This window comes from Salvia splendens, chromosome 6 (assembly GCF_004379255.2).
Source record: "Salvia splendens isolate huo1 chromosome 6, SspV2, whole genome shotgun sequence".
NCBI lineage: Eukaryota > Viridiplantae > Streptophyta > Magnoliopsida > Lamiales > Lamiaceae > Salvia > Salvia splendens.
The window spans coordinates 6,049,089-6,075,728 of NC_056037.1; the positions used below are offsets into that span (position 1 = coordinate 6,049,089).

Below are 26,640 nucleotides of genomic sequence, written 5' to 3' on the forward strand. Positions count from 1 at the left end.
ACTGAATTGTCAATAAGAGTATCATCGAAACAGCAACATCAAACAATCAATCAAGGTTTATGGCCTCTAGAATAAATCGAAGGTTTTGTATAATTTCCCAAATGCATTTTACACGGACACATGCCATTTGTTATATATGGTATTCAAGAATTTAAAAAATTTAAAATTTAGACTTACATATATATTACAGTAGGATTGCTCTATACCATGAATGCCTTGCCTTCTTCTTCTTCTTCTACCTGCAACTCTTCAACAGATAGGAAGAGGGGCTTGACAAACTGGTGCTGCTTGAAAATCTTGCAGATTCTTTTCCAGGTGTTCCACATTCGCTAAAATCGAGTGTGCGCCTCTCAGACTGCAACAGATTGATAATACCATTAAGGCCTGTTCATTTTAATTGATATGGATAGCCTAGAATATTATCTTGATGAGATAATTAGACCTGTAATAGATTTAACAGCTTTATTTTATTATTTAATTAAAAGGCAATAAGGAGCGTTCTGCCTAAAATGTCCTCACCCAAAAAATTCACATCCCGCCACCTCCAAATTCGCAGGGCAAATATGGTATATGTCCCTCATTTCTAGGCACAACTCTCAATGCAAGAATATAATACCACCAAAATGTCGAGAATTCAAATAATGGTATTTGTGGCTCAAACAGTGAGGGCCCAAATCTATTTCTCGGGCTGACTTCAAAATCAACAAGAAACATGAACAAAGGTTTAAGCCCAGAAATACACCATTTTCTGCCCATATATAGCAACTTGAACAGGCCCTTAGAGTAAGAGTTAGAGAAAGTTGGAGAAACCACGTATTCTATTTAGTCTCGGTGCATATAGCAAAATACGTAATGGTGTAGAAAAAGATATTTAAGAATTTATTGTAAACACATACCATGAAACTTGAAGCAGAGCATGGATTGTGGTTATGCTCTTTCTCTCCGTCAGGGTTTGTGACACATTTTCCCTTCATTATGGTTTCAGGAGTTTCATCTCCAAGAACCTTTTGGGCATCAGCAAACGCACCTGCTGTCTGCTCTCCTAATTGCTTCATTAACCCAATGGCATCATAACTTCCGTCCCCCGGGGTCAAGAAGTAGCCAATGTCCTACCAAAATAACATACTATGAGATAACATGAAAAAATAAAACAATGAAAATAATGATCCCACTAAAATATTTCACATACCTCGATTGATATATCTGTATCCACTTTTGGGCCTGGTCCGAAGTTATTGATAAACCAAGGGGACTTCCAAATTGAAGGAGGTGTTTCTGCAAACCTGCAAATAAAGGATCAAAATTAGGAGCAACTGAGAAATGTCAAGTGGCTAGCATTTAACCAGGTGATAATGATCTTACATATTGTTTTCATTGGCTAAACCTTTGCCAGAAGCCTCAACTTTCTTCGCTGAAGGACTCGAGGATTGCAGAGAGGTAGTTCTAAACAAATTAGTCCTGTTCTTTGAACCCAGTCGAGGAGAACACAGGACGGAAAAGCATGCATCTGAGGAAGTTAAAACGGCCCCATGTTTTGACACAGCATCTAATCTTCGTGAAGACTGTTTTGCAAGGGCTCTAGCACTTGAACCAACAGTTCTATCATTCTTCATTATGAAACGGTCAGGAGAAAAGAATAGCAGGTCATTCACATCATGTTCGAGAAGTATTCCAGAAGACTCATTCGCCTGCCAGTATCAAAATCGTAACACATCAGAATTGCAAAAAATAACCTGGGAACATTCTAGTGCAGTGCTACAATTAGTGCATTCACAAAGAATAACCAAATTCATGATGTGCAATACAATGCAGTACAGAAAATGAGAATATTCTAGATAGCTTTGCAGCAAATTCGTTTTAGTAAGGCAGTAGCAATAAATGTTTGCTTTTAGTAATTATCGGTATTTTCCGATTCATTAATGCAGAAAGAAGCCGATTAATGCCTGTGGAGACAAAGTAGGGTACTCACTGATACAGTCAAGTCTTTTTCTGCATTCTTAGTCATACTGTTCGAACAACCACTGCCATTGTTAGTAGATCCTTCTGCTGTATCTCTTTCTGAAGTGACAATGCTTTTATTGCCTTCATTTTGTTCCTGTCCAGAAGCAGGAGCTGCGTTTTCTTTTTCCATACAAGACACTTCAAAGTTTCTTCTGTTTGGCGATAGCGAAAGCAGCTGTCCTTTTTTCTCTTTACATTCATCAAACATAAACTCTAACCGGGGAAAACCACTGTTCATATTCGAAAATGATTCTTGGTTTCTAGGACCTTCAAGCTTCTTCTCACCTCTCTTTTCGGACAAAGGAGACACCAAGTCACGGTGTCTTTTCTTCAATATTGACGGCGTCCCTGTAAAAGTTTTGGCAGCACTTTTGAGAATAGCATCAGGGCTGTCATCTCTGGTTGGCGAATCCCACAGTTTGAATGGGGTCATGCTAGATAACATAAGTTGGCGGATGCCAAGTGGGCTGTACTCTTGATGCATATCGCTACCTGATTGTATAAGATCACAACTGAAGAATGGTATGTCCAAGCTAGGAAAACGTGGGGGCTCGTAGAATAAAGATCCAGAATCCTTTTGTTCTTCAGTTTTAGTATCTTTGTCCACAAAAGAACAACCTTGAGAATCATTTGAGGATGTCAAGACAAAATCATTAACTGAAACTAGTATCGGTGTTCCCTTTTCCTCAACAAAATTATCTTCACATTGCAAGTGATCAGACTCTGGGGGATATATGAAGCCATGTGTACTTGGTGGATTAGCTTCCTGATCTGCATGTGAAATACTGTACTTATTTGGATGAGTGCCAAACATGTGCTGACCATCAGCAGAGGGAAGTTGTATAGGGAAGGGAACACATTGAGGAAATGAAGGACCCAGCGTATCAGAAGGTGTATAACAAGATTGTGAAGCAAAAGCCCCATTTTCAGGAAACAGGAGAGTTGAAGAATGGAGCAATGAATCAATTTGGTTTATAACTTCAGAGGGACAGCATCCACCTTGATCAGCCTCGGTGTAAACCATCCTGCAGTCTAAAGTAGAGACCATATTTGTGGCATCAGCATCTACAGCCATGTTCACCATGGAGGTATACGTCCCTAATGGCATATGAGACTCTTGCTGAAAGAGTTCTTCATGATTACTATTCCGGCCACTTGAAGATGTTACGACGAACATTCCAGGGGACTCTTGCCCTAGATCTAGCAAAGACATGTACGGTAGTTCATTTGGATTTAGTTGCCAATCTTTCCCCGCTAAGGCACCCCAATCTAGAGAGAAATCATGCTCAAGAAACTTGTCACTCAGTTCACAAGGTGCTTCTGGTATAGAAAATGCTGCTTCTTGAAACGCAGGACGATAATCTTCAGGATACTGAATTGAACTTGATTCTTCAGTTATTCTGCAGTCCCCTACAGGATGTACAACTGGGTTGCTTGTAGGTTGAGACATACTAGCAATGTTAGAGCCCTGACTGCATTCGGAGGCTTCCTCTGCTTCTATTCTGCTTCGAACAACACTGTTGTCTTCACTGCTTTGTTGTGCTTTTGAAGAGGAGGAAGGTTCTGACTGGTTAGGATGATTCACAAGAGGCTGACCTTGGAACTGTGAAAGTAATCCTGAAGCTAAATACATGTCCAATTTCTTCTTGACAGAACTATTCCAATGGTTTTTGATAGAATTGTCGGTTCTGGTGGCAGACAGTCAAAAAAGGCACTCAAAATGAGTAACAACAAGGAGAAATTACATACAACATACAGGTGTGAAGGGGCTAATACTAGTTTATGTACCTTCCAGGCAAGAACTTAGTTAACTCCGCCCATTTGTTTCCATAAATTTGATGGGCACGGATCAATGTTAATTCCTCATCCTGTGTCCAAGCTTCCTTATTGATGTTGGGATTAAGATGATTGTGCCACCTGAAAAAAATGAGTAACACCAAATGACCCACATATAAAGCATGCCAATAACACAAAATGCAGAGTCAATTACTTCATAATATATCACAAAAATCAATGGAAGCTCCTGCAAGGTTACCTTTCACGACATTGCTTCCCTATACGCCCAGGAAGATGACTTGCGATCGTAGACCACTTTTTGGGACCATATTTGTTGACCAATTCAGTTATAACTTCATCCTCCTAATTATGTGTAAAAGTTGAAATTAAATAGACTCTATAAATCTTATTACAGAATATAGAGATAAACCAAGAGAATGACATCAAAGCCATTGATGACTAGAGAAGCAGTCTAACCTCTTTCGACCATGGACCTTTCACAAGTTCAGGATTAAGAACTTTCTGCCATCTATGGAGGCACTGAACATCTGTTCTGTCCTTGAAACACTCCGCTGAATATATCATAACATATCACAGTAAGTGAATTGAATAATTCACTACATGAAGGCTTAAACCCATTTTCTTACCTATCTTCTTCCAATTTTTCCCTTTGAAGCGTTGAACAGCCATTCGCAATATCTCATCCTGCAATAAGAGCTAAAAAATCAATCTTTTACCCAACACATTCTTATTTTATCTGTAATTGTGTTTATAGACGTGAATAACTACAACTATAGGAAAAAATTCATATTAACCTCTTCTGCAGTCCATTGCCCCTTCGTCGAACGACGTGTTGGGCCACTGGTTCTCCTGCATAACAGAACGAGAAAAGGTCATATATATCGAAAGACTATTATGTATCTGAGCACGAGCCACCATAATTTATTTATAGATTACACAACTTCACTAAAATGGAAACTGGTTCCACATAATAACCATGAACAAAATATTGAAATAGTACCCATGTAAAGGTCGAGCTCTTTGCAGACCATTTTTTGCAACATCTGAAGGGTTATTGTTGCCTGTCCTATCACTTTCCATATTTGGCTGATAAGTGTAAGTTTAGGCCTCCAACTCGTAGGCAATTCTCTTCAAGATTTTTTCCAAAAATCATTATAAGCTACCTTATAAAAAGGTAGGAACTGTCTGAATCTGGGATAGAATCAATAGCTAGGAACATGGAAGGATGAAAAGAGAGAAGTCAGGTGTGCGCATACACAAACAGAAACAAGCATATTAATTCAAAAAATTGTTGCACACTCTATATATCAACTGCACTAACTAGCCGTGAAATGTATACAATTGAAACAAAATTACACTTTTATGTGATTAGAGCCGTAGATTGAAAAAATAGCCATTTCTTGGCTCTTAAAATAAATTTTTTTTGAAATATCCGGTTGCATTGAAACATGAATAACTCTAATTCCGAACACCACTAATTCCGAACACCACATCTGACTTGGTTATTGATGCCAAACCACTCAAATCAACAAAAGACCATCTTCAAGCAAAACCAAACACAAAAATTAACTTGTTACAAAGTGAAAATAACTAGGGTTCTAAATTCATGTTATTCCTTATACCAACACCGCAACCAAATCCAGAAAAATAAAGAACTCTAACAAAAAATAATTCTTCCATCTTGCTCAAATAATAGTTCAAAAACGGAAATTGAAATTTGAAATGCTTACTAACGAATTTCAATCCAACAGCAGACACACCAAAATTCCAACCGAGCACTAGCGGATCCAGCAGAAACTTCATAGACATCCACGCATCCAATAAATCCAGTAGCACAAGAGGGATCCGCTGATTCTCGGTGAAATTTGGCAAGAGGAGAGAGAGAGAGAGAGAGAGAGAGAGAGAGAGAGCCGCAGTATGATGTGTTTCCTATGATAAGTAGTGCGTGAAGTGTGTGTTTTAGAGAAAGAAAGTGAAATAAAAAACGGCCGAAATAATTCAAAATTAAAAAGTGCGGAGAGGCTTTGTTTCAAACCCCTGACGGTAAATGTCGAACAACTTTTTTCCATCGACGGCTACGATTCCGCCACGCTGCGCAATCTGAATTCATAGCTTTGTATGCTGTATACAAATGTTTAAGCATAACGGCACATTTGGAAACAATTTAAATTTTTATTAATTGCCTATACTTGTCCAAAATTGAGGTAATTCCAGATGACATATCGTTGTTTATTCATCCTCTGCAATAAATATAGTGTGAAAATATTTTATTTGAAAATGGAAATTGATTGTAGTAGGGGTTATAATGTTTTAGAGTTGGCTTAGAAAATGAAAAATGGAGAATAAGTGATATGAAATAAACAAAAAAACAAAAGAAATATTTTGAGTTTCAATTTAACCAAATCACATCACCCGAGACCTCTCTAGGGGTGTGTTTGATTGCCTTGTAAGCTCTGTAATCCATTTGTAGGGTTGTAATGCTATCTCCATGTTTGCAAAAAATTAAGTTCATATTGGAGATTTAGGTCATCCGTAACACGTCTCGTTGTTGTCTCTATCTCGTCTCGGAGAGATGAGACGGCGTTGCAGCCCTCCATCTCGGTCTCGTCTTGGCGGGCGTGTCATCCCGAAGGGTGGGCTGGCGAGACGTGGCGAGTGGCGCGCGCTGGCGCTAGGCATGACGCTCACTCGCCGGCCAGCGAGTGGGCGTCGTGACGCTGACGCAATAAATCATTTTTTTAAAAAAATCAATTTTAATAATAAAAATTTTTAAAACGGTAATGTTACCGTTTTTTACCGTTCAATGGTATTTTTTTTCTTTTTTACTCTATAAATATTCATCTTTCATCCTCATTATACAGACAAACACGCATCTATTCTTCTCAAATCATCTATCTTTCCTCTCCAATTTTAATCTCAAAATGTCCGGCGACAGAAACTCTGGCGGCTCCGGCGGCTATGACTTGAACACGTTTGGCGACTGGGGCATGTATAATTTCTTGGGTGTCTGGTTCGTCGACGCCGGGCATCCAAGGCTCATCGACGCCTGCGGCGTACCAACCACCCCATTTTAATATGGATGCATACGCTCGTCCCTCTGCCCCGAGGTATTCGCAGGGATTATCCTAAATTAGGGAGAATTTTCTGGATGAACTCACTCCGGAAGGAGCACGAGGCGGTGGAAGCTCCGGGGGTCACGCATTCGACGCCGTGGAGGAAGAGGAGGAGGAGAACGCGGAGGAGGAGGATATCGGTCGTCATCCATACAGCCGCAAGGAGACGATGACTCTGTTCAACGCTTGGGTCAGCGTCTCGTACGATCCCATTGTCGGGAATCAACAAACCCACAAGTGTTTTTGGGAAAAGGTCATCGACACCTACAACGAGAACAAGCCGAAGGGGGCCCGCCGCCGCACCATGAAGATGCCCCGCAGTCATTTTGACTGAGTCGCTAGAGATGTCAAAAATTTTTGTGGAATCTACAAGAATGAAGCGGCGAATTACCAAAGCGGAGCCAGTGGAGCCGACATTCATAGAGCGGCTTTGCAAGTCTTTTTTTGACGACAACTGCAAAGAATTCAAACATGTCGATGTTTGGGAGGCTGTCAGAGACGTTGAAAGGTGGGCTGGCAGTGTCCAGTCCAGCACGGGCTCGAGCTCGAAACGCACGAAGCACACGGCGGGTGGCCAATACTCGTCTAGTGAGGGCGGGTCAGATAAAGACCCACAAGAGTTTGCCTCACAAGAGGTTGAGGGCACGGCCACCGATGCAGGGGGTCCTCCCGTGGGCGCCGTCGGCCGCAAGGGACCAAGGCGCGCGAAGGCGGCTAGAGGGAGGAGGGGCCGAGGCGAATCAAGCCAGGCGGACTCGGGCTCGGTCTCGGGCTCGAAAACCCTGTTGTCCATGTACTTGACCGCCACGATGGCTGACACTTCCCGCATGACGCCTCCCCAATATCAAGCCCATCTTGCCGGAATTGAGTTTATGGCAAGACAAATTGGTATTCCCCCTCCAGGTAGCTTAAGTGCACCGCCACCGCCTTCGGGGGATGATTCGCCGGCGGAGTAGTTTTTATAATTTCTATAAAATTGTATTTTAAATTATGTAATTTTTATTTTTTTAGGATTTTAATTATGTATTTTTTTTTGAATTTTAAGTTTTAATTTTATATTATTTAATGAAGTGTGTTTTTATTAATTGAATTTGTTGGAAATAAAAATAAAAAATGAAATTGAATGAATAGTTAAGGGATGAGATGGTTAAGAGATGGAGGGTTGCAGGTGTTGTCTCTTAGTTAAAAGATGAGATGAAAAGTACAGTGGGGCCCATGAATAATGAAGAGATGAGCCGGTTAAAAGACGGATAAGAGACGGCGTTGCGGATGACCGCAAGAAAGAATTTCTTGTTTTGTGAATGAAAAAAAAAAGAGTAAAAAGTTGTATACTAGCCTAGCCTTCCATGACTCGCTTTCCAATATCAATTGGCTAATCGGCAACGCCGCCTTTGATTGTTGCATACGTCAACATTTCTCGAGTTTGGCATATCAGCTTGCACTCTATGCCATGCTTCTTGATGTTTTTTTCGACACAGTCCCCCTTATTCCGAGTTCTAATGAGGATAATTCATCTGTAAGTATATTGTAGTATTAAACAAAATTTTATAAAAACACTTGAGTAATAATAAAATTATTATGTTGTCAACAAAAAATAAAAAAATCGTATGAGTAATTTACAGTATACTATCCCTTCGTTCTATAGTAGTAGAGTTATTTTGTCATTTTTGTACGTTCCATAGTAATGGAGTCATTTCCCTTTTCAGTAAAAGTCTTTGTTCCCACTTACTTTATTCTCACTTCTTCTCTCTACTTTTTTTCTTTCGTTACTAAACTCACTTAATACAATTTTTCATTAATCGCGTGCCGAAAAGAAATGCATCACTACTATGGAAGGGAGGAGGTATAATTTAGTTCTTGCAGTTCACCAATTTAAATATATACTACCAGTCAACATGAAAAAAATTGTTTAGTACTCCATCCGTCCCTGAAAGTTTGTCACACTTATTTTCTGCACTCATTTTGTGAAAATGATAATAAATTGTAAAAGTAAAGAGAGTGTGAAGTAAGAGAGAGAATAATATAGTTAAGACTTTTCTATGGATTATTCTCCCACTTTCTTTAAAAAGAGTATTATTTTTATAAAATATAGTACAGAAAAGAAGTGTGACAAAATTTCAAAGACGAGAGAGAGTAATATACAAAAATAAAACTTGAATCAACAAAAAAAATGAAATTTAGTTGTTCTCCTTACGCTCCAATTCAATGAAAACAGTTTAAAACAATTTTGGCAAAAAACCGTTAAAATAGAAAAACAATTAAAAGTAATTCGATTTTTACGTTTAAGATGATAATTTAACCCGTTCTCTGGTTTTTCCACCCCTTCCGACAGTGGACTTCGATTGGATATAAATAGTTAAAAGCAATTTCACAAAAAAAGAGTTAAATAAAAAACAATTAAAAGTAATTCGATTTGTTACCATTTTTTAACCCTTTCTTGACGCGACGGGTAAACGATGTCCATACACCGGTTCAATGAAAAACTTTTAAAAGCAATTTTATCAAAAAACAGTAAATATTGTAAAAATTAAGACTAAAGGTCCATTTTGATCCTTAACATATTCGATTTTTTTATTTTGGTCCAAAACATTATCTTTTGAATTATTCAGTCTCTCACAAATAAAAACGGGTAACATTTGGTCCATTTTGGACGGTTTCGTCAAAAATTTGACGGAACCCTAAGGTGGAAACCAAATTCTCTCAATATGTTACGTGGTAGATGCCGATGTAGGTGGAATCGACGAGATTCCCCAAATAAACAGCTGGGTTTGGTTTGTGGAGAGCAGAGAGGAGTACCTCGTGACGTCCTTCTTCACCGTCCAGATAATGCCGGCGGCGGATGGCTCGGCGGTGCAGCTGCGGAGGCCTTAGGATGCTGCGATTCTGTGAGCAATCTCAACCGCTCGTATGCCTTGAAACACGCATGTGCATAGTCCGAGAGATCTCGGAAGATCTCCGGCAGCAGGATCTTGAGCTCTCGGAAGATCTCCGGCAGCCGGATCTTGAGGCTTCCGAGCGACTTCTCCCTCACCTGAATGCAATGCTTCTGATGCTCCTCCATCTCCTCATCCATCCGCTTCTTCAAGCTCTCGACCACGAACTGCTTCTCCCCCACCAGGTTTTCGTCCCACTCTCCCCAGCCTTATCAGGGTCGCCCTCGTCCGTCGGGGGTGTTTTCCGATTCATGTACTTGTGATGCCACTCCTCGAAGGCTTGCTTCTTCCGGACGTACTCCCTTCTTGTCTCCTCGTACTTCTCCTTCAGCTTCATCTCCTCCTCCTGGTGGAGGATGATCGTCTTGATCACAGCGGCGAAGGATGCGATGGCACCCTTTGCCACCTCATCAGGGAGCTTCTCGAGGTAGTCATGCCAATCGCGGAGCAGAAGCTGGATCGGAGGACTCGGGACTCTTGGCGGCATTGACACTTTCTCCTTCAAGCTGCTCTCGATGGGGATGAGATTCAGCTTCAGCCAGTTGAAGAGCCTCGTAATGTACTGCCTCTGGCCTGTCACGAGCTGCTTCGTCCTGTCGTGATGGTGCTTGCTCGTCTTGATCAGAACACCCGAGACGTCGAGGGATTTGAGGCCTGTGACAAGCTCAAGCTGCCTATCATGATGTACGCACATAGACTCCCACATTGTTGTCATCCTTCAAGAAATCGACATATTAGGCAACCGTAGACGTTAAATCGCTTAAAAGAAGTAGGAGGCTGCTTAAAAATCAGGCACCACCGGCACTCACCCGTGGACGAGAGCCACGAGCTTGGGAAACAACTGCTTGTCGCGTATATCATTGACTTCTGATACCGTAGAATCCAACGATTGCATGTCAACTTTCGCCTTCTCCAGTTGCTCGGCACTGGCATTGCGTCTCTTTAGCTTATTCAGCACGCCAACTTTACGTTGATTCTCACGTTTCATAAGCTCACCCGCCTACCCATATGAAGACAACAGAAATACAAGACTGATGCCAAACTATGAATATGAATTACTCATAAGGAAAAAAGGAAAGGGAGATCGAGTCTTGAACAGAGACAAACCTTGATTTCTTCGTATAGCTTTTTCTCCCACGCTAGCAACTTGTCCAAAACAGTGGCATGTGTCTCGTAATCATCTGGATCAAAGCTAACTAGCGCTGTTTCACCATTTGAGACGCCCTTATAGGATTTGTTCCAAGTAATAACTTGCATGACTCGAGCTGCATGGTCGATGTGGCCAGGATACGATAAAAAGTTCACAACCGAATCTAAAATCGGAAAAGAAACAAAGAGATGCCAAACAGTAAATGTGAAAATTATTCCAAAGGAACTAGTAAAAGAGGCTCCAAACATTCAATATTGCAGTGTGAAACAGATATATGAGTAGTTAAATACGGTGATCATAAATCAATCGAACATATTGATAGTTATTGAGTACTAGTAGTTCATTTGAAAAGTCAATATGTTCACAAAAACTAGTAAACGAATTAACATATTTTCTACAAGATGTTTTTAAGTTAAATGCATCAATACAATATGAGATTATGCAAATCTGGATTCAAGATTCAATGGACATATTATCATGATTCATGTATACGACTAATTTCAAATCCAACTCTAAATTGCAAGGCTGGAACTTTAAACAACAGAAAATCACAATGTAGGCACGTTCAAGCAAAATGATCACCTCGGTTACCAGCAAAATTCGAATGGTAATGCAATCTCATGGCCTCGAGCATCTTTGAAACAGCTTGTGAGCTTTGGGAAGCTTTAAGGAAATGATCGTCGATCTCACTCAAAATCTTCAACAGATCCACACCATATTCATCTCATGCCGCACTCCCACCAATAACAGTTCTACTCATCATAGTAGGTGCCATGTTCGAGTGCATAAACTTTGGGGCTGGGGCTGGGGCAGGCGCAGGCGTCTCCTCCGGGGTCTTGAACGCTTCCATATCATTGAAACCCACTTGCTTCTCCGGAGTCTTGAACTCATCATTTCCTGCCACATTCTCGAATGCTTGATCGAGATTCACATTCATGTCCTCATCATAGCCCCCTTCGCCTATCTCTCCGACCTCGTCCAAATTAGATTCTGGCATGTTGTCCATGAAGAAGTAATCCCACGCCATCCCTTTAATCTCCGAAGGGGTCGTGGACGGGTTAGGAAGTGGCCTTATTGGAGTCTCGACTTCCGCCACCTCATCCCCTTTCTTCTTCCCACGAATCCTCGTCCAAATTAGATTCTAGCATGTTGTCCATGAAGAAGTAATCCCACGCCATCCCTTTAATCTCCGAAGGGGTCGTGGACGGGTTAGGAAGTGGCCTTATTGGAGTCTCGACTTCCGCCACCTCATCCTCTTTCTTCTTCCCACGAAACCTCTCTTCCTCCTCGTCCTCCTCATAGATACTGTCCTCGTGCACAGCTACCCCTTTCATCTTCCCCTTCCTAACCGACTCCGACAATGCCGCTGGCATTGTAACAGCTCGCTGGAGGGGCGGCATGGGCGAGAAGCTCGGTAGCGGTGGGGGTGGCGGAGGGAGATTGGACTCCATCGGCGGCGGAGGGGGTGGCGGAGGGCGGTCGGCAACCGGAGGATTCTCCGGCACCGACGTGGCCAGCAGCGGCGGCGGGGGAACCTCCCCGCCAGCGAAATCACTCAAGGCGGCGCTGGTATCCTTAAGCGAGACGGAGTAGCCGGAATGTGCCGACGCGAAAGCATTTCTCGCAACTACAGCCTCCTTCATCAAATTCCTCCTCTCCTTACATCTAGAAACCGATTCCTCATCGTCTATTTTCGATTGAGCACACCCCATTTCCAATTTCCGAATAAAGGCCTTTTTAAACCTTCGCATCTATCAAAAACCAAACCACAAGCTAAATTTGAAGCATACACACAACTACACAAAAGAAATCAAACAAAAAAAATCAGTCAGTCCCTTTTCTGAAAAATGCTACTCCAACGGCTTCACTAGAAACAAATATACAATCAGCAATGGGAAATGTTAACACACATCACAGCAGGAATCACACTGAATATGCTTCCATTTTTCCTAAAATCTAATGAATAATTCCTAGTACTTTTTCTCAAAAAGGTCTCGAAGCAAAAAGGGTTTCGATCTGAAACTAAAAAGGAGCAAGCATACAAAATGCAAAGCACCGCCTTACCTGCGTGTAAATCAGCAGCTCCAGCGAGATTCCGACACACAAAATCCACACTACAAAAAATAATAAACAGAAATTAATTAAATTTTTACTCCATACTTTTTAATTTTGCTTTGATGGAATGCTGAGCGTGAAAAGAATTAACGGACAAATTTCTCTGCACCGAGAGGACCAAAGCGGCAGCGGGGGGCGGGGGATTGTCTCCGGTTGCCTTCCCTGCATTTGCGTGCTTTTAGAGTAAAAATCGGTGATTGGATATCAATTTACACGCTACTCGACTTAGTGAGTGATTAGGGCTACGGTTTTCAAAAAAGGGAAAGAGTAACGGTCACAGAAATCGAGGTGGCTACGGCGTCGTATCTGTCCTTTTATGGGAAAATAATTAATTTCACACACCAATTTTCCAAATTCTTTATCCGGCGATGTTCTTTTTTTCTTTTTTTATTTGCTCCCTTAGTCCCATAATAATAGAGCTATTTTGTTATTTTAGTACGTTTCATACTAATAAAGTCATTTTTCTTTTTAGTTAAAATCAACACATTTCTCTACACCTACTTTAATCTATCTTACTTTATTCTCTTTTCATCTCTGTACCTATGTATAATTTAGATACAAGGGTCTTGTTATGTTGAGATTTTTAGGCCTAATTGAGTACTAAAATATACTCCCTCCGTTCCGCACTACTTGCACTTATTTCCTTTCTGGGCGTCCCAAGTTATTTGCACTCTTTCCATTTTTAGTAACAATTTATACCTACAGCCGTAATTGTTGACTTTGTGTATCACTCATTCCTTAATCTCCGTGCCCAAAAGAAAAGGTGCGAGTAGTGCGGGACGGAGTGAGTATTTGCAGCCACCCATTCACGCGCGATGTCAACTAATGAGACATTATGTCAGCTAGGGGGCATAATTGTCATTTTTGCGCGTTGTCAACTACAGAGACATTATGTCAACTACGATGTCAACAACAAACGTTATTTATGTCAACTACAATGTCAACAACAAACGTTATTTATGTCAACTACAATGTCAACAGCAAACGTAATTTATGCCAACTATTATGTCAACAGAAACATTTTACAAATAATTAATGTCAACAACAAATATTTTCATGTCAACGACCTATATTATTTATGTCAACAACAACGTTTTACATATAATTCATGTCAACAACAACGTTTTACATATAATTCATGTCAACAACAATGTTTTACATATAATTTATGTCAACAACATTTTTTCATAAAATTTAAATCAACGACCTATATAATTCATATCAACAACAAACGTTATTATGTCAACGAGCAATATAATTAATGTCAAGAATAAACATTTTCATGTCAACGACCTATATAATTAATGTCAATTACAACGTTTTACATATAATTAATGTCAACAGCAACATTTTACGTATAAATTATGTCAATAACAACATTTTACATATAATTGACATAGTATGTATATGTAGTTGACATGGATTATATATGTAATTGACATTAATTGTACATATTAAAATTTAAAACTTAAAAAAAAATTAAATTTTTTTAAAAAAATAAATAAATAATTAAATAAATTTTATTGAATAAAATTAAAAATTAAATGTAAATTACCATTCTATCCTTTCATAATTAATTAATTTAAAAATATTTTTTATGTGGCAAATTCTGGACCACTCATTTAATAAAAATGAGTGGTTGATAATGCATCTCAATTCTCAATTAGGCTAAAAATTCTCAATTGATCACAACCCTTAGATACAATATATCTTTTTTTGTCTCACAAGAGTATATATTTTTAGTTGGACACGAGTTTTAATGTATAATTGCTAAGTACAATAGTAGAGGTTAAAAAATAGGTAATTAAAGTATTGTTAATGAAGAATGAGTCTCAACATTATAAAAAAATGTTAACAAAATTTAAAATGCATATTCTTATGAAACAGACTTAAAAAAATAATTCATAATTTTATGCGACGGAATAATTCTTAATGCTGCATCTGGGATTAAAAAGTTAACAAAATAAAAAATGCATATTCTATCATTTATTTAAGACATACGTAGTACTAGTTAGTAAGGAATTATTAGTACTAGTTAGTAAGGAATTATTAGTATTACAATTTTCCCCTATCCCATTAATGATTTGTTACCCCTTTTCCATACATATTGAGTGACTATTTAATAGATTTTGCCAATGTTAAAATGACATACAATTTGGCAATTCAAAGTACAAGATAATTTCAACAACATTCAGTTAGGAGGTTGAAAATAGATTCAATACATATTTAATAAAAGAAAAAAAGGGGTTGATAATAGATTCAATACATTTGTTATAATTAAAAAGAAAAAAGAGAACTATAGCTATTATTGAAGTGTTTTGCCTTATATTGATAGATGCCTACGTAATGCAATTTTTTTGGGTTATTACTCGGTGAATATTTCTCGTGCTAATTTATAGGCATCTCGAAGGATAAAACAATTAACAAGGGTCTAAGGTCATATTTCAAAAGGTTGACAAGGGTTTAAGGCCGCTTCATACCAAAAGGCAAGTATCGATACATAACTATTTACTCAAGTAAGGTAACTATGTTATATTTTTTGTATCAACACAACATAAATACCACACATTTAGCTAATTGACTTCATACACTAATAAAAAACAAAAACAATATAGTATTACGGAGTACATCTCATAAAAGAAGCATCGTATCAGTCTACGAGTTTTTTATGTGAATGTCTTATGTAATCTTTTACTGATAATTAAATGACCACATATAATCCTTTTAAGTATTTAATTAATAAATATTATTATTCCTAGGATAAGAATGCGACAGATAGGAAGAGTTGGAGAGTTATATATACTGTACTATATTAAGTCTACGTACCAAAATATAATTAGGAAATATTCATAATTTAGGTAATTATAAGTTATGCGTGGAATAAAAAAAAAGTAAACCCTAATTAAAGTTCAGAGAAAGTCAATACATATAATTTTAGGATTCGCACATTTGGTATTTTAATCTTTATAAGGCGGGTGAGATCTTATTTCAATCAATTGATCAGTCTATCACTGTTCATATATAATCACTCAGTCACACTGTCGAATTACAAATCTTATTTTTTAATGTTCCAAAACGATTAAAAAGAAATATTTAGATTTCATAAAACCATTTGACAACTGCCAATACGAAATGCAAATAATTAATTGGCTAAATAAATAGCTAAACTGCTAAAGTAAAATCGTATGTCGACCTGCAGTGTTAGCTCAATAGAATAAAATGCAAATTTTTCATAGTAATCTAAGAGCATATGCCGCGGTGGGCGTCCGTCGGACCGGCGTGCCGGACATCCGCCATTAGGCGTAAACCCGGAGGACGCGGACGTCGCTTACGGACACTGGAATTCCGCAGCTTTCCGACGATGTCCGTCGGGACGTCTGTCGTGACGTCCGCCATTGCGGTGCCACGACGGACGTCTCGGCGGACATCCCGATTTTTATTTTTTTTAAAAAAAAACTCTATATATACGGCTCGTTGAACTTCATTTCATTCTCACCACTTGTTTGAACGAGTTTCTCTCTCTACTTTCATTTCTTTTGAAGATAAATGGAGCACCACGATAGTGATTCCCCAGCCACGAGGGAGTCACAAACGCCGACTTTTCCTATTAGAGTTGGGGAAAATGCCGGCGGAAGTGCACCAATGTCCGAGATGATGCCCGGAATGGCGCCGATGATGCCCCAACCCCAAATGGCGGGGATGATGCCCGGGTACTACAATATGTCCCCCCTTGGTGTGCAGAGATGGGAGAGATGATGCCCCAAATGCCCGGGATGAGTGCCGCGATGACGGGGATGATGCCCCAAATGCCCGGGATGATGATGCCCGGGATGATGCAGGGCATGCCTGCCGCTGCGGTGGAGTAGGCAGGGGGTCACCCAATCACCTGGGGACAATGTCTATCGCCCCTACATGGATTTATTGTCTAGTGATTCCCCTAGAGTACTCCTCTAGAGACTCAGTCACCGGCATTGAGACTTTCTCTTTTGAGGAGTTTGGGTTATCTCCGGTCAGGGAGTCTCCCACTGAGATGCCACCGGCGATAGGGAGGACGTGGAAACAAGGGATAGGGAAGGACAAGGGCACTACCTCGTCCTCGCGTGCGGGGAACGAGGACGGGGCAGGGGCCGAGGAGGAGGGGGAGAAAGCCGGCGGGAGAAAGAGGACCATCTGGAGCATAGGGGAGTGCGTCACGCTGGCGAAGGCCTGGATCAGTGTAGTCGAGGATCCCTACGTCGGGGCTAACCAGCATATCGACAGAATGTGGTGGCGCATTAGCCAAATCTACCTCCAATTCAAACCGTCAGGTGGGAAGCCCCACGATGGAAAGCAATGCCGGAAACAGTGGGAGCGGCTGAGGAGGCAGCTCAGCCGATTTGCCGGCATCTACCAAAACAACCTCCGCACGGCAACCAGCGGCATGTCCGCCGATGATGTGAAGCTTCTATCTCACCAGCAGTTCCCCGACAGTGAATTGGGTTTCGGAGAATTCAAATATTGGGAGGTCATCTTGTGGTGGAGACTTCCGCCAAGTTTAGTTCGGGTGTTGAAGCTGGCTGACCGAAGCGGATGAAGATCAACGCTTCCGGGGAGTACATCAGCAGTGCCGGTTCCCACGAACTCCCTGACGCCGAGGCAAAGTTCCCGACCCCTCAATCGTCTTCCCACCGCCGTCGCCCGGTTGGGCAAAAGACCGCGATGCGGATGGCTAGGGGAAGCGCCAGCAGGTCCCCCGAGGTCCAATCGGCAGCTCCTTCCCAAATCGATCCCGAGCTCCCCTCACCCGCCCGCATACAGCAGCATGAGACCCTAATACACACCATGGAGAAGTGGTATGCAGCGACTGACCCCTTATACAAGTTGATGCTGAAGGATGTCATCGACAGTAGGCGGCGCGATTTGGGGATGCCGTCCCTGCCCGTGAGTGACGCCGGGACCGGCCACGGGCACGACGGGACTGGCGGTGGGGATGACGGTGGGGATGGCGGTGGGGATGCTGAAGGATGTCATCGACAGTAGGCGGCGCGATTTGGGGATGCCGTCCCTGCCCGTGAGTGACGCCGGGACCGGCCACGGGCACGACGGGACTGGCGGTGGGGATGACGAGGAGTGAGACAGGGGCCGCATTTGTCGAAGCTTGAGGTTTTTTTTAACTATGTAGTTTTTTAATAATTATGTATGTTTTTTGTTTTAAATAAAGTGGGTGCATTTTCTCCGTATTCGTGTCGAAATTTTAATTCCGTAAATTGTTTAATTTGGTGAATTTTTATTATTGTGGATGTCCGTCGGGATGTCCTTGGGGATGTCCGCCATTGTGCAGTGGGATGTCCTTATGACGTGGCAGTGCAGTGAGATGTCCTTATGACGTGGTAGGGGGTGTTTTTGGGAAGTCCGTCGGGATGTCCGCCGGGACATCCGTCCAACTGTGGATGCTTTAAACATTATTAACTTTCAAAAACTTTGACCTAAACTTTTTAATAAGTAGGGTTTAAACTAAAAGAGCACACTCAGAAAATAAATATGGATTTAACTGAAATTTCGAAACCCCATAGTCGTATCTATACAATTACAATATATACTAATGGTACATTACATTTACTAATAGATCATTACTAGCTAGCTAGCTGATGTAATGAAACAGTTAAACACACTTTTCTAGTAATATAACATTATAACAATGAACAATAATGTAGATTGACTTAATGTAGGCAATTAATCATGATAATGTAAGTGCTCCATCTTAACCTTAATACTAATGTGGTTATAATTAAATCCAAATTCTGTATAATATCTTGATTATTCTGCATGAAATTATTTATTCCATCTTTCAGTGTACTTTATTGTTTAGTTATTTATTAGTCCTATATAGGAGTACCAAACAACCACATCCTAATTCCAAAATCAACAACTATATATATATAGCTGAGTATGAAAAACACTATGATACATTCGGAAAAACGGAACCCCAATTTTCCAAAGTGGATTAGTTTCTGTCTAAAATCCACCTAAAAACCTGTCCCTAAACTCTATCCATTTAATTTCATTTCATCTCCAATTTTCGTTTCCATATTTCCGATTTTCCCTCCTTTTTTATATCCAAAATCTCTGGAATATTCCCCCAATTCTTCGTCGGATTCAGTAATCTTACCCACTATACCCCTAATTTCATCTCAAATCTCACTCTCTCAGATCAAAATCGACGGTTAATCAATGAAATTCTCGGCCATGGAAGAAGCCGAAGCCAAACGCGCCGCCGTGTGGATCCCCTCTCCGATCATCGTCGGCGCCGGACCGTCGGGGCTGGCCGCCGCGGCGTGCCTGAAGCTCCGCGGTATCCCCTCCCTAATCCTAGAGAGAGAAACCTGCATCGCCTCGCTCTGGCAGCTGAAGACCTACGACCGGCTGAGGCTCCACATCCCGAAACGCTACTGCGAGCTGCCGTTCATGCCCTTCCCCCCCGATTTCCCGACCTACCCGAGCCGCGGGCAATTCGTCGAGTATCTGGAGTCCTATGCGGCGGCGTTCGGGATCCGGCCGGCGTTCGGGCAGGCGGTGGCGAGCGCGGCGCGGATCGACGGCGGATGGAGGGTGAGGACGGCGGCGGGGGTGGAGTACGCGTGCCCGTGGCTGGTGGTGGCGACGGGGGAGAACGCGGAGGAGGTGATGCCGGAGATCGAGGGTATGTCGGTGTTCGGAGGAGCCGTGGGGCACACGAGCGGGTACAGGAGCGGCGAGGGGTACGACGGGAAGAGAGTTCTAGTGGTTGGATGCGGAAATTCAGGAATGGAAGTTGCTTTGGATCTCTGCAACTATAATGCTAAGCCTTCGCTCGTCGTTAGGGATAAAGTATGTGTGCTTTTTCACCTTCAATTCACTGTTACTTTTTGCGTTCCAATTTCGACTTTTCGTTTTTTTTTTAAATTTCGATTTCGATAATTGATTTGCTTGGTTTTGCGCATGGGAATGGGATTGTTATTTTTTGTTATTTTGTTCAGTTATGTAAGTAACCTTCATAAACAATGAGTTTTATTTTCCTCATTCCTTAGCTAAAAATCGAGTTTTTCAGTTTTCTTTTGGTGTTAAAATTTTCTTATTCTATTCTTCTTCTAGTAAAATTAGGTGATTAGAACCCGAATATTAAAAATTATAAACGAATAAATCAAAACTTATTTTTCTCTTATTTGTCTTTGCAATTTATCGTTTTGTAACATCAGTTGAGATTAATTTCATTAACAATGAATAATTTTATCTAATTATCACCAAATAATATACTTTCAGAACTTTAATTTTGTCTAACTTCAGTGAAATTGGTGATGATTTTAGGTTCACATTCTACCTAAGGAGATACTCGGAGCTTCAACTTTCGGGCTATCAATGTGGTTGGTGAGAATGTTGCCGGTTTGTCTCGTCGACCGGGTTTTGTTGGCCGGTTCATGGTTGACGATCGGAAATACGGAGCGGCTTGGGATCCAACGGCCCAAATTAGGGCCAATAGAGCTAAAGACAAAGTTCGGAAAGACTCCGGTATTGGATGTCGGAACCCTTCATAAGATCAAAAAGGGATACATCAAGGTACAATACATAATGCTATAGGTGCAACTCCTCATTTGCAAAATAGGAGTACTACAATCGAGGATTTCCTCTTCGTTCTAACTCGGAAAGTACATTGCTGGTTAAGTCACACGTGAGCAAACGTACATATATACACACAAAAACAACCTACTCCGTATTTGACAAAGTATAAAGTGTTTAACTTCATTGATTTTGTCTCACTTTTTTAGGGTTTGTGTGAGTTTATGTTGCTGAGATTCTCCACGCTTGATGCTTTTGCTTTGATTATTTAGGGAAATGTTGAATTTGTATTTCATCAATGATGATATAATAATGTTGACATACAATAATTAATAGGAGTAATTAAACAACCTTTTATCTCTAACTATTGTGCATTCCTGTCACATAAAATGAGACATGAAATTGTGACTTTAAGCTCTTTTTTTCTTGATTTTACTTTTATAGTATTTTTCTGCAGGTATTCCCCGGGATCAAGAGAGTGAGACGTGATTGTGTAGAATTCATGGATGGAAGAACAGAGAAATTTGACGCAATAATATTAGCAACGGGTTACAAAAGCAACGTGCCATCATGGCTAAAGGTAATTCTTTAAATGCTACATGAACAACGATAAACAGTTGATTTGATATCGAACATCACACTATGTGCATTTATTTCATGTTGGCGTGACAGGATAACAAGATGTTCTCTGAGAAAGACGGTCTTCCAAAATGTTCATTCCCGAACGGCTGGAAAGGCGAGCACGGTCTGTATGCAGTGGGGTTCACCCAACGCGGTCTTCTTGGGGCAGCCTTAGATGCTAAGAACATTGCAAAGGACATAGAAAAATGTTGCAAAAAGAGTTTTAATTAAAAGCCATTCTACATTGTGTGATGTATATATATAGATCTAGCTAGTAGTATATGATTTTATGTGTATATAATAAGTTTTTATTGGTAATTAGATCGATAGAAGAAGAGAGAGATTATGGAGCTAAGGAACTCTGAATAGTTAATACTAGCACATTCTCACTACATTTGATGAAGTGCTTAGGTATAATATCTATCATATGTTTTAGAATGTCAATGATCGATAGTTGTTTTTTAGGTTTTTATGTATTCCTAACCGTGTAGAAGTTCATTATTGTTTTGTTCACCTCTTCTTATCCAACTTTATTTGGATTAATTATGATAACATTTATTTTATCAAATTATATTATTCTAGTAATATAAGTGGATGGGCGATTTGTTGTGTAAATATCTTCATTTTATTAATAAAGTTAAACCGATTTATCAAATAATGTTTCTTTCAATATAACAATGTTTTTTTCAATCATGCGTGATATTTATACACAATGCTTACTTCACGAGTATATAGTTATCTAGAGTAGTGATATAGGGCAACAACTACTTAATTAAATGCATAACTATATAACATACATTTAATTAATTATAAGAGTGATTTAATTCACTATAAAGATGTTTTTAGTTTATAACATGAATGAAATACGGGATGAACCAAAACGTCATTATAGTGAATTAGATCCTTCAAGTAAATCCTCCACAATAAATTATAGTGAACTAAATTACCGTCATAGTAAACTGAAATCACTTTTATTTTAAACTAAATTCGTGTTTTTTAGTTATATACAATATTGATCATCACTCTAGCTAGATACCTAAATCGAAAAGGTTTTAATTAATGTGTTGAAATATATATGAGACGGAAACGCCATCTAACTAACTACTGGTTCTTAAAGATGGCCTAACTAAGATAATGATCAGCATTAATTTCTTGATTCTGTTTTAGTAGTTTTTCTATAGCCACGACGAAGGTGAGTTTCGGTTAAAGGCGAGATCCATGATCACTGATGGAGTACGTACTAAACAAGCCCAACAGCAGTAAAGCCCATCAGCCTAAAGCCCAAGAAAGAGTATCAGTTCGGCATGACTAAAGAGTATCAGAGTTCAGTTCGGCACAACCAAAGAGTTCGGCCCCAGCCTACAGCTCGGTAAAAGCCAACCAATCAAACTCTGCTCTCAGGTCGGCATCAAGCTCTACTCTCAGATCGGCAAAAGCTGCTCGGCCATAATTCAGCAGTTCGGTCTCAGTATTCGACCGAACTAGGAGATAGTGGACTCATGCAGGATTTCCACCTCCACCACCCACGATCTATTTAGTGGTGTCAAGCAGTCATTAACTCATGCAGGATAGTGGACCCATGCAAGATCGCCACGATCTCCACTACATCCACTACCTAGTAAATGGCTGCATGCCACGATCTAGGTTCAATGTATAAATAGAACCTAGATCAGATAGATAGGTTAAGTTCAAAATAGACTCTCTCGCTTTCTAGAGATAAAATACAAAATATCAAGTCTGTATTGTAAGCTGTAAGAAAACAGATCAAGCAATACAACTCTGCCCTCATTTCTTCCAGTGGACGTAGATTTACCTCAGTAAATCGAACCACGTAAAATCTCTGTGTCGTGATCTGCATCTTCCTGCATTCACTAACATCAGAAACTCGCGGATTCATCACTGGCGCCGTCTGTGGGAAACAGAGAACCAAATCTGTGATAAAGCGAATTTTTGACCCTTTTTCCACCCCAAAAAAATGCATACCAGATCACATACCACCCGTAATACCGTTCATGATCACCGTGAGGAAGCTAGTCCAGCTCGCAGGTCTGAAAAACGGCCTCGGGAGACATCTACCTCCGGTTCTCACGAAGAAGGAACAAGCCACTCCAGGAGTCATCGCACCGAGTCTTCCCAGCAGCCCGATTTAAATGAAGCTGTCAAGCTGTTCTTGGCCGAGAAGCAGGAGGAGTTCTTAACCTTCCTGCAGAAGAGCCAACAGCCGGAGAAGACAACGACGGATTCTCCCTCCTCATCTAGGCATGAAAGTCACTACCGCAGTAGTGACGTGTCTTCCAGGAGAAAGAATCCTCAACCCCGACATGTTCCTGTTCCTCCTCGGTACCGGAACCACAGGAGAACTCCATCTCCTCCGTACCGAAGAGATGTCGGGTTCGCCATGTACGGAGCATTAAAGACTCCGTTCTCGGACGATATCACCCGAACTCCTTTGCCGCGGAACTACCGAACTCCGTCGATAACCTATGACGGACTCGTGGATCCTCATGATTTCTTGGGACGCTATCAATATAACATGGCGAACCAGGGTCTCAACGAGGTCCACATGTGCAAGCTGTTCCCCGAGCTGCTCATCGGGAACGCCAGAAGGTGGTTCGACAGCCTTCCTCAAGGCAGCATTAGATCCTACCGAGATCTAATGGATGCTTTCCACAGGAGGTTCTTTCAGAAAGCGGAAGCCCGGATCACTTCGGCTCAGCTGCTTTCTATTCGTCAAGGTCGCGACGAAAAAATCAGCGACTTTATGACAAGATTCCACAAGGAATGCCTGCAAGTAGACGATCTCAACGATCTGCTTGTCATCTCGGCATTCCAAAATGGAATCCTGCCTGGAGCTCTCTACAGGAAGCTCGTTGAGTGCGGTCCGCAGACAGCTCAGGAAATGTGGGACATTGTGGACCAGTACTCCCGGGCCGATGAGGCAGACCGTCGCAAACGGTCGTTAGACAGCTCATCGTCCCGAGGAGACAGAAGGAAGCCCGATCATAGCGATCAGGGGCATCCTCGTCGGACTCCATTTGAAAGAATTCAAAGGGCTCCGGTGCAAGACAGATTGGGACCCCGTCTCAACCCCGAGAAGCCGCCCGCTCAGTTCGTACCGCTGAACAAGTCAAGAGCGGAAATTTTCGAACTACATTCCGATATGTTCGAAAGACCAAAGCGGATGACGAAATCAGCCGTGCGGCGACCTCAGGATCAATATTGCTCCTTCCATCAAGCCCACGGACACGATACCGAGGAGTGCCGAGATTTGGCTGCAGGTATTGATGTTCTTGTGAAAACAGGAACGTTAAAAAAATACCAAAGCAAGCAGCCGAAAAAGAACAAAAGGCAGAGAGGTGCGAACTGCAATCCTCAGGATCCGAAAAGGCATGAGGATCCCGAAGACGACGACGAGCCGCAATATGATGGAGTAATCCAGACTATTGATGCTCTCCCTGCCGGGAAGACTAAGTCGTCCCTAAAAGCAGAACGCAGAGGTTCCAATCAAGAGGAGCCAACACATAAAAGGCTGAAGAAAGACGAAGTGATTACATTTTCAGATGCCGATCCCGTCCCAGCCATCTCTCCTCACCAAGACGCTATTGTCATTCAAGCCGGAGTGGCAAACAAACTGATCCACAGAGTATTTGTGGATACAGGAGCATCAGTCAGCATTCTTTTTAAAGAATGTTTCGATAAAATGGAAGTGGATCCAGCTCGGCTCAGTCCGGCTCCGCTTCCTCTGAAAAGTTTCGCCCAGGAGGACACCCGCCCTGAAGGTATTATCAGCCTTCCAATCACGGTGGGAAAAGCGCCTACAAGCTCCAATACGATGATCGAGTTCTTTGTGGTGAAAGCTCGGTCCCCGTACAACATCATCCTGGGGAGAGACTGGCTCAACACAGTTCGGGCCGTTTGCTCTACTTATCACCTCACCATCAAGATCCCTACTAAAGGAGGGATAGCGGTCATCCGAGGTGACCAAAAGAGAGCAAAGGAATGTCTACAAATTGCGCTTAGAAGTGCCGAGCAGTCAGATCGGCACCATCAAGCATAGCAATCACAGCAGCCGGAGTCAGAGGCGATGACCGAAGTCATACCGGAGCCGAACTCGATGACAGTTCAGCTGTACGAAGACGATCCATCCAGAACGGTTAAGATCGGCTTCGCGGGAACGCCTCTACTTCGGGAAAAAACCATCCAGCTCCTCAAGGAGTATAAAGACGTCTTTGCATGGTCTCCGTTGGACATGACCGGAGTGCCCCCCGAGGTAATCACTCATCGGTTAAATATTGATCCTTCGGTCCGGCCGATAAAACAGAAGCAAAGACTCTTTGCGGCAGAACGAAGTCAAGTCATCCATGACGAAGTCCGTCAATTATTGAAGGCGGATGTGTTATTCGAAGTGAAGTATCCTTCGTGGGTGGCCAATCCTGTCATGATCAAGAAAAAGGAAGGAGGATGGCGGATGTGCATAGATTTCACCGATCTAAATAAGCACTGTCCCAAAGATTGCTATCCCCTTCCGAACATAGATAAAAAAGTAGAAGCTTTGATAGGCTTTGAAATTTTTTGTTTTCTTGATCTGTACAAAGGATACCATCAAGTTTTAATGGATGAGATTGACGCTTCAAAAACGGCCTTCATTACTGATTTCGGCATTTTCGCTTATAAAAAGATGCCATTCGGTTTAAAGAATGCCGGAGCCACTTATCAAAGGATGGTAGACAAGCTTTTTCGGCACCTGATTGGAAAGGAGGTCGAAGTGTATGTTGACGATATAGTCGTCAAAAGCAAAAGCACTTCGGAGTACGAGCACAACCTCAAGTCCACTCTCAACGTGCTCAAGAAAGCCAACCTCAAACTTAATCCCCAAAAGTGTACCTTTTTGGTAGATTCGGGAAAGTTTCTGGGTTGTTGGGTTTCAAAGGACGGACTCAAGGCAAACCCCTCAAAAGTTCAAGTCGTTCAGAACATGGCAATGCCGAAGTCCATACATGACGTGCAAAGGCTAACCGGATGTCTAGCCGCACTGAATCGATTCCTTTCCCAAGCAGCCGAAAAGCAACTGCCGTTCTTCAAGGTGTTGAAAAAGGCACCAAAGTTCGAGTGGGGAGCCGAGCAGAAAAAGGCCTTTGACGAGCTCAAAAGTTATCTAGCCGAGCTTCCTATTCTCTCTGCTCCAACCGAAGCCGAAGTAATATTCTTATACTTAGCGGCGTCAGATCAAACCATCAGCGCGGTGCTTGTACGAGAAGAAGGCCTAAAGCAGTTTCCCATCTACTTTACAAGCCGAGCATTAAGAGGTCCAGAAACAAGGTATCAACCTCTGGAAAAA

General features: G+C 41.5%; 2 protein-coding genes and 1 pseudogene across 4 annotated transcripts; 1 reads left to right on the plus strand and 2 right to left on the minus strand.

Moving 5' to 3' along the window:
* Positions 1–72: 72 nt before the first annotated feature.
* On the minus strand, positions 73–5,783 carry LOC121808450 (transcription factor MYB3R-1-like). 3 transcript variants are annotated; one of them, XM_042208954.1, is made up of 12 exons: positions 5,559–5,783; positions 4,799–5,007; positions 4,593–4,647; positions 4,425–4,482; positions 4,255–4,349; positions 4,037–4,140; positions 3,790–3,918; positions 1,970–3,689; positions 1,363–1,688; positions 1,190–1,283; positions 897–1,109; positions 73–355 (listed from the first exon to the last, which is right to left on the minus strand). In XM_042208954.1, the coding sequence occupies exons 2-12, from the start codon at positions 4,876–4,878 to the stop codon at positions 236–238; spliced, it is 2,994 nt and encodes a 997-aa protein (XP_042064888.1). In that variant the 5' UTR covers positions 4,879–5,007; positions 5,559–5,783; the 3' UTR covers positions 73–235. The 3 variants fall into 3 exon arrangements, with proteins under 3 accessions (XP_042064888.1, XP_042064887.1, XP_042064886.1); XM_042208953.1 differs by having other exon boundaries at positions 5,533–5,783; XM_042208952.1 differs by having other exon boundaries at positions 5,529–5,783.
* Positions 5,784–9,482: 3,699 nt separating this feature from the next.
* On the minus strand, positions 9,483–13,344 carry LOC121807882 (annotated as a pseudogene).
* A 5,990-nt stretch (positions 13,345–19,334) lies between these two features.
* Positions 19,335–21,533, plus strand: LOC121808676 (indole-3-pyruvate monooxygenase YUCCA2-like). The gene is made up of 4 exons (XM_042209272.1): positions 19,335–19,955; positions 20,433–20,681; positions 21,139–21,261; positions 21,354–21,533. The coding sequence occupies exons 1-4, from the start codon at positions 19,335–19,337 to the stop codon at positions 21,531–21,533; spliced, it is 1,173 nt and encodes a 390-aa protein (XP_042065206.1).
* Positions 21,534–26,640: the final 5,107 nt, after the last annotated feature.